Raw genomic sequence first — 17,838 nt, 5'->3', positions numbered from 1 at the left:
TTTTTTGGAAGGGCATTTTGGATAATTAATTATCAACTAACCCTTATTTTTCTCTCTGACTTTGCCCACTAACTTGCCACCTCACTAACTTCCTCAACCTCCACCAACCACTACCAACTTCCATGCCACATCACCCCACTACCTTGTAGTTAGAGAGAATTTTAAGGCTTGGGCCTAAATGTGGGGATGGGCTAGGCTTCGTAGGTTAGCTCGTGGTTGTGTTCGGGTGCGTTTGGAGAAGTCGGATGGACCGAAACGGGCCCCGGGCGAGGACTGATCTCTCGTTTGTCGTGCTGACTTCCAGCTCGCCGAGCTGGAGGTTAGTTTACATATATATATTTATTTTTATTTTCCATTCATAATTATTATTTTTCTAGAAAAAGTAGAAACTATACCCTAAAATTAAACCCAAGCTTTCTATATACATAAAATAAAATTTATTTTATTTTGGGCCAACAACTGTTAAAATATCTCACAGTATTTATATGTAATGACAATCCTTTTCTTCTTAAGGAAAATTATCGCAGCCACTCGGTTCTCACAAAGACCTTCCATAGGAAAAACGACATGTCTGAAAAATGATAGGTGTCATCGATATCACTATCTTCTCCACATATGCACCATGTTATCACTCCTCAATAGCATATTAAAAATTATATATTTAATTTTAAGTGTTGAATATTATAATAAATAAATATTACAAATAAAACTCATGTAGTTTTATCGGTTTGCAAATAGAGTAATGTAATATTTTTTTCCTGGTAGAAAACAAAGCATATGATGTATAAAGTTACCAAATAAAAGAATTTTACTAACATTTTGTCACATAATCAAGTCAACATGCACATGCCATCAAAAGTCAATATTTAAATATGTCACCTATGCAATTTCAACAAGTCAAAATGTCAAATCATCAAAGTCGGCATATTACATCAGCAAAGACTAAATAACAATATTATTCAAAAAAAATTCACTAACTCTAAAAAAATATGTTTTTTTTGCAAGAAAAAATATCACATTTCTCTACATGCAAAAATCATATAAAACCACGTGGATTTATTTATTTATAATTTCCCCTATTATCAATGCTGAAAGTGTTAAATGATGCAACTATTTGATAAATATTAAAAATAAGCATTTAATTTAAAAATAGCAGTTCGATTAAAAATCACTGAAAAAAACTGAACTGAACTGAACTGAACTGAACTGAATGCTACTGAACTGAACTGAACTGAATGATACTGAATACTGAACTGAACTGAATTTAACTGAATGCTACTGAACTTAACTGAATGATACCGAACTTAACCGAATTTAATCGAACGTAACAATAATGATGATATTAGACTTTAAAATAATTTAATGATAATATTGGACATTAATAAGCTTATAATAATAATAATAATATTTCTACCAAAAAAAATAATATCAATAATAAATAAACATATTATTAAAGATTAAACTAAATTAAATATCAAATAAAATCTAGGCTCGATAAAATCCTATGACATTAAATAAAAATGAGTCTAATTTAAATTAAAAATATAAATTACATACAAACACAAATTTATATATAATTTAAAGCCTATGAAATTAAATACAAATTTTTATATGAATACAAACTCTTAATGTAAACGTATTAATATAATATTTATTTACTTTTCACAAAATTTACAAATAAGTTGCACCAAATAATTATAATTATAATAAATAATGATAATGTATATAATGACAAAGCATAAATTATATATAAATATAATTATAATGAAAATAGATAAATTAATATATAATAAATTATAATAATTATAATAAATTGCTGAAATTATAAATAAATAATGATAATAATAATAAATTATATATAAATAATGATAGATTATTGAATACTGAAACTGAATACTGAATTGAACTGAACTGAACTGATTACTACTGAACTGAACTGAACTGAACTGATTGTTACTGAAATTAAGTAATAAAGAACAGGGCCTTAGTGGCTCCTCAAATCACTAAGAGCTTCATTATCATCTCTACTAATAGAGAGCATCTCTCCACCTCTTAGTGCATCCTTATTTCATTTTTTATTAATAATTTGTTATTGAGTAGTTTTTCTCCTCTCACTAATAATTAACAATTTTAATGATAAAAGGATAATGTGTAAAAATACCTCTAACGTTTACAGTCAGGAGCACTTATGCTCTTGTCGTCTAAAATGATGCAATTTTACCCCTAACGTTGGCAGTTAAGAGCAAATTTTTACCCTAAACGTAGGCTAGCTGGGTCAATTTCAGAAATTGTTATAAAACACATGTATTTTGTCGCTTATTCTGCACGAATTGCATATCAGTTCATTTAAAAAAAATCATATTTTCTGTGATTTAATAATAGAATTGGAGATTAATATTTATAAATTTGGCAACTATTTTGAATTTTTTTTATCCAACTCATACAATAGATAGTTATATTTTAAAAAAAAAAAAATTAACGTCTAATCATATGTTTATGATCTGTTACTAATGAGTGGTAAAAATGACTCACATGTGAAATGTAGATAACAAAATTCATGACCGAGAAAACAGTTTGATGAATTATTTCTCAAATTGATCCAGCTTGACAACGTTAGGGGTAAAATTGCTCTTGTCTGTCAATGTTAGAGGTAAAATTGCACCATTTTAGACGTTAGAGGTAAAATTGCTTCTCGTTGTAAACGTTAGATGTATTTTTACACCTTATCTCATAATAAAATAATAAATAACGAGTGAATATAAAAAATATTATTAGAGATAAAAATGTATTAGTTGTTTTTAAATTATTAAGAATTAATTCCATAAAAAAAGTTATTAAGAATTAATTATTTATATTTTTTTTTTTTACCATTAATTAAGTGTTTTTATTTTTATTTTTTTGAAATGATGTTATCTACAGGATATCAAAATTCTTTTGCCACGTTGTGACAAATTACTAGTGAAATAAGCAAAAATGTAGCCAATAGCCGAAAGGGGATGCTAATATTATATTTGGCGGTAAAATGCCGTCGCTGTATATTTTCAACTTCTAACAGTCCAGAATCAACTAAGCTGTAAAAATGGCGACACCCACGTTCTTTCTTCGTCACCTCCAACATCATCTTCCTCCTCTTCTTCATCAGATTCACTCCTCTTCCTCTTCCTCTTCCTCTAATCTCTCCACTTCTCCACTTCTTCGCCATGCTCAATTTCTCTTTCTCTCCATGTCATTCTTAATCGATCAACAACGCCCAATCCATCACTTCTTCTTCTTCTACCTACTTAAGCGATGCACTACTCTCTCCTCTTCCTTCTCCTCCTCCGTTCCTTCACTACCGCATCTGGATTTGGATCCCTCGGCCCTATCGCCGCTGCATTTGGGGATAATGGCTTCTTCTGCGCCATTGACGCCAGCGGTAAGCAGGAAGTTATTTGCTGGCCGAAGAACACTACTCTACTATCCTCCTCCTCTTCCTCCTCCTCCTCCTCCACTGCGTACTCTTCGTTAACCAGCATTCCTCCGATGGAAGCTTTATCTGGTGGAGAAGGGTTTCTTTGTGGCATTTTAGCAAACACCTCACGTGCATTCTGTTGGAGCTCAATTTCTCCTGGTGTAGATCTTGTTCCTTTAGCTTATAGGGCTACTGCTTATTCACAGATTGCTGCCGGGAAGTCACATGTTTGCGCGATTAGAGGATCTTACTATTCCGATCATGATTCGGGTACTGTTGATTGCTGGGATGTTGTGAAGGGAAGTAATAATAGTTTAACTTCTGCACAGAGTAGTGGTTTTTATGATCAGTCAATTGGTAATTTAGTTTTCAATAGGGTTGTGTCCGGTGACGGATTTAGTTGCGGTGAGGTTAGAGAAGGAGGTGTTGTTTGTTGGGGACCAAACTCAACAACCATTGGAGTTTCAGAGGCATCGGAGAATTATATAGCCTTAGCTTCAGCCACAGATTCTGTCTGTGGGATTTCAGAAGAGTCAAGTGAGGTTAAATGTTGGGGGAGAAGTAATGATTCATTTTCTAGCCTTCCAATTCGGACTCGATTTGTGTCTTTAGCTGCTGGTGCTGAACATTTTTGTGGAATTAGGGAAGATACTCATGGTATTGAGTGTTGGGGTAGCTTTAATTTATCATCTGTTCCAAAGGGTGGTTCTGGTTTTGTGGCTATTGCTTCTTCTGATTTCACTACATGTGCAATTAGGGAAAATGATTTGGTTATTGATTGCTGGTTTAGCGACGGAATTTCGCCTCCCGAGTATGATCCTCCATTGGAGTTGTGTAGTCCAGGGTTATGTGTTCCAGGCTCTTGTGGTGATAGGGAGTTTGTTTTCAATGCAAGCATACTAAATGAACCTGATTTGACAACCTTGTGTGTTAGGAAGGATTTGAAGATTTGCAAACCCTGTGGTTCGGATTGCTCGAAAGGCTTTTTCTTGTCGAGTTCGTGTACGGCGAATTCTGATAGAGTATGCACGGATTGTTCACTTTGCCAGAACAGTTCATGTTGGGATGTTTGTGGGATGCAATCATCTGCCAAGAAGCAATGGCATCACTTGAGTAGATTATTGATTGTAATAGGGTCTTCAGCTTTTGCTTTCTTCTTGATACTAACATGTTGCTTTGTTCTTCCGTGTTTGATCACTACTCGGAAAGAAGAAGGATCGAAGAACCAGTTCAAATCGTGCATAGGAAAATCCGAGTTGGAAACGGACAATGCTTCCGAGTCATACCAGCCTCCATCGATGGCTTCGTGTCCTGGTATGGCTCAAGTATTCCGTCTCTCAGAGCTAAAAGACGCCACAAACGGATTCAAGGAGTTCAATGAGCTTGGCAGGGGAAGCTACGGATTCGTCTACAAAGCTATCCTGCCTGATGGGAGACAAGTAGCAGTCAAGAGAGCAAATGCTGCCACAATCATTCACAGCAACAGCAGGGATTTCGAAATGGAGCTCGAAATCCTCTGCAATGTTCGACATTGCAACATCGTAAACTTGTTAGGCTACTGCTCGGAAATGGGCGAAAGGCTACTTGTTTACGAATACATGCCCCACGGCACACTTCATGATCATCTCCATAGCGGACTTTCTCCTTTGAGTTGGACCCTGAGGCTGAAGATTGCACTGCAAGCTGCGAAAGGGCTTGAGTATCTACACAAGGAAGCTGAGCCTTCGATTGTGCATCGAAACGTGAAGACCTCAAACATTCTATTGGACTCCGAATGGGGTGCAAGGATTGCAGATTTCGGTCTTCTAACCGCGAATGAGAAGGACTTCGGGGGCGATATGAAAACGGATGTTTACGAATTTGGAACTGTACTTTTAGAGATTCTGAGTGGAAGAAAAGCATATGATAGAGATTGTACACCTCCAAGTATAGTTGAATGGGCAGTGCCATTGATCAGACAGGGCAAGGCAGCTGCTATTGTTGACCGGTACGTCGCTCTTCCACGAAATTTTGAGCCTTTACTTAAATTTGCTGATATAGCAGAACTAGCTCTGAAAGAGAATCCTGATGATCGTCCTACGATGTCGGATTTGGCGAATTGGTTGGAGCAAATTGTGAAGGATATTTTGTAGTTTTCTCATTGGATTCTGATCAGTTGTTAAGTGAAATTGAACTGAATACGAGTGATTTTGTAATTGTAAATTGGTTGAGCTTCTTTCTTGTACATGATGCTGGTTAAGAATTATGAAGGGGATGCAATTTTTACACCATTCTGCAATTTTCTTTTCAATTCTATGTTATGAGTTTTCAACACTTTGGCATTTTATAGTTTTTCTCATTTTCTATTGTTGGATTGGTCACTTCTGTTGATTTATTGCGGCTCCTTTTTGCTCTTTTTGCGTTTTTCATTCTCTCACAGATGTTGTGTAAAGATTCGATCTTGAGAGAGTGACGTCGGGATAAAAGATTTGAGCAAGGAGCGGCCACTAAAGATTGGTGATAAGGTATGAATGAATTAAATTCCACTTCGAAAATGGAGAGGAAATGATAGACTATAAGTTGTGTTTCCAAAACATAGACGCATTTTAAAGCCGTGCGGTCCAAGAATGAGACTTTGGCCAAAGCGGACAATACCTGCATAGCATTAGATCGGATTATTACAATTGATATTAGAGCCGACTTTCCACATATTAGAGCTGACGTTTCAGGTAAGTTGTGTTTTCAATATATAGACACATCTTAAAGCGGTGAAGTCTAAGAATGAGACTTGGGCCAAAACGAACAATAACATTGAACTAGAGTATTACAATGGAAAAAACATCATTAGGCGCTTGATCTTTCATTGTTTGGTTCATTAAGTCCCTGAACATTTATTTTTGGTCTCGTTAAACCATTGTTTACCAAATTGTGAACATCTAATTATGTTAAAAAGACATTATTAATTTCATGTATTTTGAAATTATAAAAAAAAAATATTTTTTACGATTTGAATTAATGTTTTTAGAGTTTTTCTATAGTCATATTGTATATCCAAAACTACTTTTAAACAGTGAAAAAAATACAAATTTCCAATGCACGTGCAATGAATAACACTCTGTTAACCGAGTTTTATGTTCAAAATTGATTTTTTTGGTCATCAAAGGCTTAATGGGACAAAAAATAAATGATCATGATTTAATGTATCCAAATAAAAGATTAAAGACTTCATGAATCGAAAAATAAAAGATCAAGAGCCTAATGATGCTTTTTGCCTATTACTATTGATATTACAACCAACTTTCCACGTGTAAAGTGTTGGTTCGAGGGTGACCTAGACAGGAACTGGTGGGTCCTGCCGAGATGGAAGTTATTCTAAAAGATGATGATGAGACAAGAATGAATTTAATCCCGCATCAAAAATAGAGAGAAAGAGAGTGACTAAATTATATCAATACTGTATGTTTCCATACATATAAATGTGTTAAAGTCATCAAGTCCAAGAAATGAGACATTGACCAAAACGGATAATATCTATATCATATTAAACCATGTTTTTACAATTGGTATTAGAGTTGACTCTCCATAAAGGATGTGTTGGTTCAGGGACGAACCAGATAAAAGCGGGTCGGCTTACAAACACTGGGGTGGAAGGTTCGAGCAAAGAGTGACACTAAAAGATTCAATGAGGAATACATATGAACTTAACACCACATTAAAAATAGAGAGGGAGTGATTGAGCTATATCGGACAATATATAAAGACGCGCTTTTAAACCGTGAGACTCAAAAGTAAAACATTGACCTAAGAGGACCGCATAGCAGCAGGAGGAGGGAGGGACTCCCTTCCGTGAAATCCGCATTCTTAAGAGGGTACACATTTCATATCACATCAGAAAGCACTTTTAGAATCTAGTTGAGCCTTTTTCCTGAATGAAAGGAAAGGAGTGAAAGCATGTCATCTTTTTCTTCAACTTGACTTCATAATTATTGAAGAAGAACCATTCTGCTCCTGTCAGAAATTTTGTCCCAATTTGAATACTCCATTATTCATTCACCTTTTTTACATGAATCAACTTGCCATCAATCCATTTACAAAATCATCATCATTACCATTGAAACTGATGCTGCTTGGCTTGGCTTCATCCTTATGATTTAGGAATCAGAAATCAGGTACATGAACATGGAAAAAAAATCCAATTTCTTCCAAACACTTTCAGACAAAGCCGTTTCATAAGAAGAAATATGCTTTTTACTTTTTTTGATCCTGAAAACATGGAAAAGAACCTTGAAAAGCTTCTTTATTTCATCAAAAGCTAACCGGAGGAAACGGGAAAGGGGAGCCAGGGGGCTGTATAAAACCCCTTGCAGCTTCAGATTAGAGGCAGTTTTCGGGTTTCGAGTCCGAAAATTATAGCTACTTGGTTACCAGGAAATGATACAGAATGTGAAGCATGGTTACTTTGATTGATATCATTGGTCTTATGGCTGTTTTCTTTTGTTGTCCGTCTCGAAATCGACGGGCCTGTTTGGGGTTCTTGTGTGCCTGGCTCCCTGTATGCCACTTGCGAAGCTCATCAGTAAATTGATGAAACTCAGTAGATGGCATTCAAGGAGTCAAGCATGCTGCAGTCTGATGAAACTCAGTGTTGAGAATCTTGAAATCCTAGAAGATGAAATGCTAAATTGCAATCTGATTTTTCAGTTTCATTAGTGAAAATATTGATGCTTATTTGTTGACAATGCAGGGGAAATTGGGTGGACATCAAGAGCCTAAGGGATTCATTTTTTGGGAAAGTGAAGCAGCATGAATCTACTGCCTATTGGCTAGCTCTCTAGGCATGGTTTTCGATCCCTGTCCAGTCATACGCGTAGTGAAAACCGTCGGAGATTAATATAAGATCTATAATTGGGTTTTAACTATCAATTTGAACTTTTAGTTCAGTTGGTTCTATAACACGGTATCAGGTCCTCTTGACTAAACGATCAAGGATTCGAATCCTGACAACCTCATGTTTGGTATCTGCTTCAGTTTCAGTTGCGTGTTTCTTTTCATTTTCATTTCTTGGTTATGTTTTGAAAGCTATATTTGAGAAATAACGTTTCCTAATGTTCTATTTTATTTCAGTTTGCGTGCAACATAGGTAAAGACAGAGAGTTTGGTATTAAAAGTTCAATTGAGGTTTTTTGTCTACAAACTTCCATGCCTATAATTTCAATATTTTTTGTGGTTGGAATGAACTGAATTCCATTTCAAAATGAAGAGAGAGACGAAAACTAACAATATCGACATACACCTTTTAAAATCACGAGGAAGGAGGCTTGGGCGAAAACTGATAATAGGGACGTGGTATTGAGTCAGACTAATTACAATTGGTATAGAACCTTGGATTCAATGTTGGATCGTCAATTGATATTTGCTTCACACCCCAAACCATATTACTTAATTAAGGAACTATATGACTCGTATATATGTGAGACAATCTTACGGCTTTAAACTACTTTTTCAAATGAGTTAGACCTTTTTTTATATACGTTATAACACAAGTTGTTATATAGAACTCTTTGAGTAGGGAGGGAGCCTATCTTCTTGGGGAGGTCAAGTTTAGCCTCAAGCCATTTTATGTTTTTGTTTCTCTCAATTTTAGTGTCAATATTATCAATTCAATTATATATTTTATATTTTTTTTTCAAGTTTTTATCACAAACTCCATAAAAAAATTTTGAATTTAGTGGAGTTTTACGGTGCTAGACTTCTTCATGGATTGAATTGAATCATTCTTGATCACATGCACCTTAATGAGCATGTAGACTTTGCTCATTCACCGTTAGATCTAGGCTTATTAGAATCCTAAGGTGGATATTTAAAGCATCCTGAGGCTTTGAATTAATAAGTTTATATCTAACGGGGAATGAACAAATTCACTTGCTCATTAAGGTGCATGTGAAAATTCCTGTGAATTGAAATTATACTTTAAAATATAATATTGTATAGTTTTTGTTATATTCAACTGTTTAATTCCTACATCTATTTAAATTACTAATTTTTAATAGATAAATTACATTTTTAATACTTGAACTTTAACGTATTTACATATTAATATTGAAATTTATTTTTTTACTTAAAAACTAATTTTTTAAATATTAAAAATTCACCTTTATATTTATATTTTTTCTGTTAAAAAATATATGTTCCCAACTTCTCTTTTTCTCTCATCTCCCCTCTATCTCTTATCTCATTTTAATAAAACTATAATTCTAATAGTTTGATATATAAAAATAAAAATATATTTTTAATATTTAAAATAATAGAATTATTAAGTGTAAAATTAAAATTTAGATACAAAAGTGATATCGAGAATACTATTATTAAAATAATAGTATTTTTAATATTTGTATTTTTATAAACTAAAATATTTTAATTATATTTTTTTATTAAAATTAGATAGGAGAGAGGAGGGAGAAAAACATGTCGAGATTAATATTTTAAAAATATAAAAGTACATTTTAATATTTAAGTTTTTAAGTGTATTAATAAATTTCAGGTATCAATGTGTGACATTCTAACATTTAGGTGTAAAAAAATATACTTTATCTTTAATAACTAAAATTAATCATTTAAATGGATAGAATGACTTCACCATTAAATAGAAAATAGAATGACTTCGCCATTAAATAGAACAAAAGTGAAAGACATTATAATGTATTATTAAAAATAAAGATACTACAAATTATAAGTATTAATTTATTTATCCTAAAACATTTAGCCTTAAGTCTAGACTGTTATCAATTTAATTGATTTGGTGCTAAATTCCGAACCCAGGTCATATATATAGTTTTGATACCGCTAGACCGGTCAATTTTATTTTTAGTAATATGTAAAAATATCATTAATGTTTATTAGGAAATGGTAACGGGTATTCTACCCGCGGATATCCGGTACTATCCGATCCTAATAGGATTACCTGTATCCAGTGGCGGATCCAGAAATCGACGTCCATGGGGGCTGATTTTAGTCCGATTATTGGGAGTAATTTTTCGAAGTCCAGTCTGTTAGGGGGTGAAATTTTTTTTTAAGCTTTTAGCACACTTAAACTTTATGATTTTGCTATGTTAGCTAAAAATTGTAACATTTTCAAATTTTTTTTTTATTTTTAGCTATAATTTTTTTATAATTTTTATAAAATTTAAATTAAAAATTAAATTAAATTGAATCTCAAAATAAGAAATTGATTTTTTTTTATAGAAAAGATATAATAAATTCTTAAAGAAAAGAGATATAATAAAAATAACTTAATATAAAAACAAAAAATGAGTTTGGTGTAGTTTGAACCCATGACATCTCACTTTAAAACAAAGCTCTTAACCAACTCAACTAATTTAAACCTTTGAGATAATACTACATAGATTAAATATATACTAATATTTGAGGGGGCTACATGGGACAAAAATAACAACACTCAAAGGCGGAGCCGATGGCCGTGGGGGCTTCGGCCCCCACGGGCTCTGGGCTGGATCCGCCCCTGCCTGTATCCTGTATAAAACGGTATGGGACGGGTATGGGATCAAAACCATTACCCGTTAGGATAATGGGACGAGTATGAGAAGACCCCCCAGGGTACCCGTTACCCGTTATAACTTTTTTATATTAAAAAATATTATTATGTTTTAGATGTAAGATGTGATATTTGGACACTAACTTTTTGTTCTTCGACCATTAAGTGATACCACTAAGCTACTTTATTTTGATTGATTAAGGTTCAATTTGTTCAACTTTTAGATGGATGATTTATTAAATTTATACTTTGTTAAATTTCTAATATTTTTTGTTTTATTTATTGATTCTTAACGGGTAAGGGTACATGCGGGTACCCGTGAATTAGATGGGACGGGTATGGGATGCAAAACATATACCCGTTAGGGTAATGGGAAGGGTACGGGTAATTACAAAATAAACGGGTAAGGGTTTGAGATTGACACTACCCGCGGCCCGCGGGTACCCTACTCGTTGCCATCCCTAACATTTACAGCTAGAAGCAAAAAAAAAAATTTGAAACCACAACTAGAAGCAATTTTATTCTTAACGTTTAAAATGATGAAATTTTACCTCTAACATTGATAAGTTTGGTCAATTTGAAACTGTCTTCTCGTTCAAGAATCTTGTCATCTACAATTTATATGTATGTCATTTTATCACTCATTGGTAACAGATAACAAACATATGATTAGATGTGAAAAAAGTAAATAAAAAAAATATATTGCCCTTTGTACGAGTTGGACGAAAAATTCAAAGTTTTTACTTCCAATTTTATTATTAAATCATAAAAAATATTAATATTTTTTATAATCAATTGATATGCAATTGGTGCAGAATAAAAAATAAAATATATATGTTTTATAATAATAATTTGTATTAATCTAATCTGTCAAGAGATAAAATTGTTTTTACTACTTAGAGATAAAATTATATTTTTTTGAAGGGTAAAAATTATATTATTTTAGAAATTAAAGATTTACCTATTATCCCTTATTTTTAGAAATCTCAACCTAACATTAAAATAGGAGGCACAAACGGGCCCAGGTACCCGCCCGGCCCGCCTAGGCCCGTGTCCTTTGGGCCGGACTTGAACAATGAAATTTACTCTTAGACCCGGCTCGGTCCAGGCCCGCTAAAGTCCGCCTATTTTTTGGACGGGCTTGGAACATATAAAAATATCACAAGCCGGCTCAGCCCGGCCCGCCTTATTAATATTAATTAAAATATATATATATTTATAATTAAATATTTATTTTAAGTATAAATTTGATTTTTTATAATAAAAAATTATGTATATTTTTTTAGGTGGGCTTATATGGGTTGGACTTTGGATTTGATTTTAAGCCCGAACCCAGCCCGGCCTGAGCCCGTCTAAATTAATACTGGGCTGGGCTGGACTTGGGATGAGCACTTTTACATAAAAGCCCGTCAGGTCCGGCCCGAACCGGTCCGGCCCGGCCCATGGACAGGTCTAGCACAAACAAGCCTGAATCGAATCTAATAGTATATCTTATTTTCATGGCTAAGTCCGGCCTATTGGCCCGGGCCTAGTGACCACATTTTCTTTTTAATTGGATAAGTTAGTGACCACATTTAATAAGACAAAAAGAAACCAACTTTTAGAAAAAGGATTTGAGCTTTGTGGAATTATGTTTGTAGATATTACAGAATCCAAAATTCACAAACTTACAAACAAATCAGTTTCACAAGAGTTAAAAAGCTTTTGCTTTTGATATGAAAAGGGGAAAAAGGAACTCAAAACCCATGTGAACACACTCAAAACCTTTCTCATTAAAATTTTGAGATAAGTTATAAATTCACATAATTTTTTAGGTAATTTATAAAACTGGTGAGATTTATTTATATCTGTAGATTCATTTTTAGACATTGGTTACTAAATTAGACTTTTTTTTATATATTTTTTCAAAAATATCTATATTCGCATAAACCCCTCACATTCTCATTGTTGTTTGATTTTATGGTGATTTAGTATGGATTGAATGTGTTATGTTTAGTTAGTGTTACTGTTAATAGGTATGATGATGATTTTCGAACTCATCTGGGTTGTATTTGTGTGATTTATTGATTTAGAAGTGGAGTATTTAGTTCTGAGTTAATTTGCGATATTTCACATTTTATGATTTTAGCTCGCATTTTATGATTTGTGAAGCTAAATAATAATTTGCTAAGCTAAACCCATCCTTAATTCTCTATACATTTTTATCCCTAATTTGCTCTGTAACTAATCAAATCCTTACAAATATTCAACGGTTTTGGAAGTTGGGGAGATTATAAGTTGAAGAGTTTAAGAGTATTTTGGATATATGAGTTGAAAATATCTAATTTGATAATATTTGTTGAAATGAATCTAGAAATGTAAAGAAATCTCCCCAAAAGTCTAGTTTTATAAATTTCCCTTATAAAAATAACTTAATCGTAATTTTATTATTAACATTATAAATTGTAAAATTAAATATCTGGTATTAGTAAGTCGGTACTAACTTCAGATTTTAGTAAAACAAACTCAAATATCATGTTAACGTGTATTGCATTAGTTTGCATATCATTCGCTCAAAATGCAAGAGGTTCTATATTTTTGCGATTTCAGAATAAATTTAAAAATGAAATGCATTTAAGTTCGATATAATAGTTATGTTCTTTTGTCATCCAATACAAAAAAAACACATGACAAAAATTCAGACAAGATGAGACTAATAAACAATCACGACACATGTCTTTGATCTATTACTAATGAGTTCTAATATGATGCATATGTTGAGTGAGATAACGATATTCATGACCAAGGAGTGAGATTCATAAATAGCATGAAATTGATCCAATTTGTCAATGTTAGATCCTCAATTAAACCATTTACGACGTTAATGATAAAATTGAATTTCAATGTAGGTCCTCGATGAGTTTGTTTGTGTTGAACTCGAGATTTGATTCTTAGTTCCATGTAAGGCATCAGCCTGGTTAATTTGATAGCAGAGTGGGCTAAGTTGAGCCTAATCAATGAACATGTTTATCAATTTCTCCTATCCTTTTTACATTACCCGTTTGTTTCGACTGTTCCTATTTGCTGGTTGTTGCTGTTGTTAGCTATTTGCTATTTGCTGTTGCTGATAGGCAGTAGATATTAGCTATTTTTTCTGCAAAAAAAAAACAGCTGTTTCAGAATTTTCCTAAACACTTTCTATCTCCTGTTTAGTATTGAAAGGCAAGAAGCAGCTCCGAAAAATGGAAACAAACTGGCACTAGATATAGAGCAAATTAAGAAAAAAGATGTATCTATTTCTATAAATAAAAATGTATATTTTATTCACATGTTCTACATTAATTATATATCAATTGGTTTAGAAAACAAAAGTTTTGCACTTTGCGGTTTCAAAATAAGTATGAGGATGATAGGCATTTAAGCTTGATAAATATTTAGGTTTTAATAATAAAAAATTCCAACATATGATAAGAATCTAAACAAGACGGGACCAGGGGCGGAGCCAGAGGGGGCGGGGAGGGTCAGCCGACCCTCTGGCCCCGCCGGAAAACCTCAGGAATGAGGTTTTCCACCCTGGCTCCGCCCTCCAGCCATGGCGGCGGCTGAAGAGCTGAAGAAGAAGAAGTTCTTTTTCAGCAATCATCTGTTTATTTTATTTTTTTAACTAAAGGCACAAAACGACGTCGTTTTGTACATTTGGGTTTAAACAAAAAAACAGATGGGAAGTGCGAAATTGCCCTTCCCATCTTTAACAAATAAGGTTTTAAAACCTTATCTTTGTTTCTTCTGCTCCCGCGCGTGAATGATGTCGTAGAAAGTGGTGAAATTTTTGAAAAATTTCCAAAATCATTCCATATTTCTTTTTAAATTTCAATTGTCCTTAATTTTTTCTCTCAATCAACTTCCAACCTCCCATTTTCAAGTAAGTTTTGTATTTCTCATTTTTTATTTTATTTCTATTCTATGTTTAATTTTATAATTTCTAAAATAGGGTTTATTATTAATATGTTCTTTACTTAAAGATTCTTTAGTATTACAATTAATTAAGAGTATAATTTAGGGTCTAATTTAGAGATTTCTAATTTAGGGTTTATTATTGGATTTCTAATTTAGGGTTTAATTTCTAATTTACTTTATTTTTGGTTGTTTGTTTTTATTTTATTTAGGAACAATGTGCATAAATTTCTGGAAACGGGTGCAATTAGTGTAGAATACCGAACAAAATGTGTGTTGTATAATGATATCTAAAATTGACCTAACTTGCTAATTTATTGCTAAAATTGTTTTTGGCTGCCAACGTTAGAGGTAAAATTGCATCATTTTAGACGTTAGGGGTAAAATTGCACCAGTGTAGAATATCGAACAAAATGTGTGTTGTATAAATACGTTGAAGTAACATTTAATATTTTTTTTGCCTACGATCTAGCCCCTCCGACCTTTAGCTCCTGGCTCCGCTACTGGACGGGACTAACGAACGACTACGTACACATGTGGACTGTGATAACAAAATATATGACTAAGTAGAAAGCTCCATTAGTGATATCTGACATTGGCTCAGCTTCCAAAAGTTAACTCTAAATTATATCATTTATGACATTAGACCACAATTGTTTTTCTTTTGTGAAGCCGTCAATGAGCATGTTTGAGCTGAGCTTGAGTTTTTATTTTGAATTTCAAATCCGGATAAAGCCTGGTTATTTTGATAGGATGCTAGACTAATCTTGGATTGAATATTTTTAGATATATTCTGAGGCTCAACCTAAACCTGAACCCGACCATGTACATGTCTATTAATTTCTTTTACCTTTTTTAGGGTTTCAAATTAATGGGTCGAGGATTATCCATCCCCAATAGGGATTGGGCCCAACAGGATGGAGAATTTCCATTTATTTTTCCCATGGGGTGGGATATGAGGGTGAATTTCCTAGAGGCAAAAATAGGGTAGGTGGGATTAGAAAGGTAGAGGGGATTATCAGTCCGCAACAGGAATGGAGAATCCTCTATTTATTTCCCCCATAGGATAGGGATGGGGGAAAATTCCAAGAGGCAGGGATGGAACCGGGACAAGGACCTCTCTTTCTATGGGGATCCCTATTCCCATTTATTTTATATAGATTTTTAGATGTTTATTTTAACATTTGGATGGTTTTTATATTTAGTAGAATGTTGTATTACTGAAAGAACTCGTCCACTAAGAATAGGATCTTAATATAAATACACGAGATATCAGATTACCTCTTATAGTGTTTATACCCGTTGAGTTAATTATAGCGCAACACCATCTCGTATTACCAGTCACGTGACAGGTACACCAAGGTTAATTTGGAGAAGTAAAAATGATCTCATGAACTAAGAACAAGAGTTCGAAATAGAAGGGCATAGGCTTAAGGGGAGAGAAACTATATGCCTCTCTAACATGTCATGTGTAGGGTTAGGTTATGTGGGATATATTTATTTGGGATAAGTACAAAAAAAATGTCTGTGGTATACCGGTTTTGCGAACTGGGACCTGTGGTTTTTTTTTTACAAACTCAGGTCTGTGCTACACGCCGTTAGCAAACAGATGTAAAATTGACTAACGGTGTTAAAATTCAAAGAGAAAATAGTTAATTTGGTCCTTATGTTTATTTATTTTATAAATTAACACCCCTAATTATCTAATTATCACAAATAAACCCCAAAATAAAAAATAAATATCAAAAATACCATCTTCCCATCTCTTTTAATTTTTAATTCTTCTTCTTCTTCTTCTTCTTCTTCTTCTTCTTCTTCTTCTTCTTCTTCTTCTTCTTCTTCTTCTTCTTCTTCTTCTTCTTCTTCTTCTTCTTCTTCTTCTTCTTCTAATTTTTTCAATGTTAAAAATGAAATTGTTCTGCAAATTATATACACCTAATTCTCAAAGAATTTTATTAAAAATCCTAAATTCACCTCATACAATAAAGAAAACCAAGCTTCAAATACGAATAACTATGCCAAAGTCTTCAACTTTATGTAAAAATTGAACAAAAATTATAAAATATTACCTAAAAATTGTACAGACCCACTACTGTAGAACCTTGAATCACTGTCGCCAGAGTTCTTCGACCCTCCTACCTCGTCACCGACTGTCTGTTGCTTCCGAAGTCATCGCATGCCGCTACCATCGTTCACGTTCTTCAACGTCTGGAAATTCCAGACTTGAACGTCTGGACCAGACGTTCACGTCTGGAATTTCCAGACGTTGAAGAACGTCTGGAATTTCCAGAACGTCTGGAAATTCCAGACATTCTTCAACGTCTGGAGTCTGGAATTTCCAGAATTGAAGAACGTCTTCCAGACGTTCTTCAATGGAAATGTCAAAAAAAAAAATTAAAAAGAAGAAGAAGAAAGGAGAAGAGAGGAAGAAGAAGAGGAAGAAGAGAGAGAAAGAAGAAGGAAAATTAAAAATTAAAAAGAGATGAGAAGATGGTATTTTTTATATTTATTTTTGATTTTGGGGGTTATTTGTGATAATTAGATAATTAGGAGTGTTAATTTATAAAATAAATAAATATAAGGACCAAATTAACTCTTTTCGCTTTGAATTTTAACACCGTTAGTCAATTTTACCTCTGTTTGCTAACGGCGTGTAGCACAGACCTGAGTTTGTAAAAAAAAAACCACAGGTCCCAGTTCGCAAAACCGGTATACCACAGGCATTTTTTTTGTACTTATCCCTATTTATTTATAGCTTCAAATTGGCCCTTAACTCTAATTATTCATATAATTTATACCACGTAGGCCTATAATCGATACCAATTTTTTTTATCAAGTATACGAATATCTTTTAAATTATATTTACGTAATACATAAAAAAAATCAAGTTCTTATAAAAAAAATATATCATTTACAATTTGAA

At 33.2% G+C, this 17,838-nt stretch overlaps 1 protein-coding gene across 1 annotated transcript; it reads left to right on the top strand.

Moving 5' to 3' along the window:
- The first annotated feature begins 3,044 nt into the window (after window positions 1-3,044).
- Window positions 3,045-5,729, top strand: LOC136208266 (serine/threonine-protein kinase-like protein CCR1). Its single transcript, XM_065999076.1, has one exon. It carries the CDS (start codon window positions 3,289-3,291, stop codon window positions 5,581-5,583), a length of 2,295 nt encoding a protein of 764 aa, XP_065855148.1. The 5' UTR covers window positions 3,045-3,288; the 3' UTR covers window positions 5,584-5,729.
- Window positions 5,730-17,838: the final 12,109 nt, after the last annotated feature.

Source organism: Euphorbia lathyris, chromosome 10 (assembly GCF_963576675.1).
Source record: "Euphorbia lathyris chromosome 10, ddEupLath1.1, whole genome shotgun sequence".
In the NCBI taxonomy this organism is placed as follows: Eukaryota; Viridiplantae; Streptophyta; class Magnoliopsida; order Malpighiales; family Euphorbiaceae; genus Euphorbia; species Euphorbia lathyris.
This window is presented reverse-complemented; position numbering and strand designations above follow the sequence as displayed.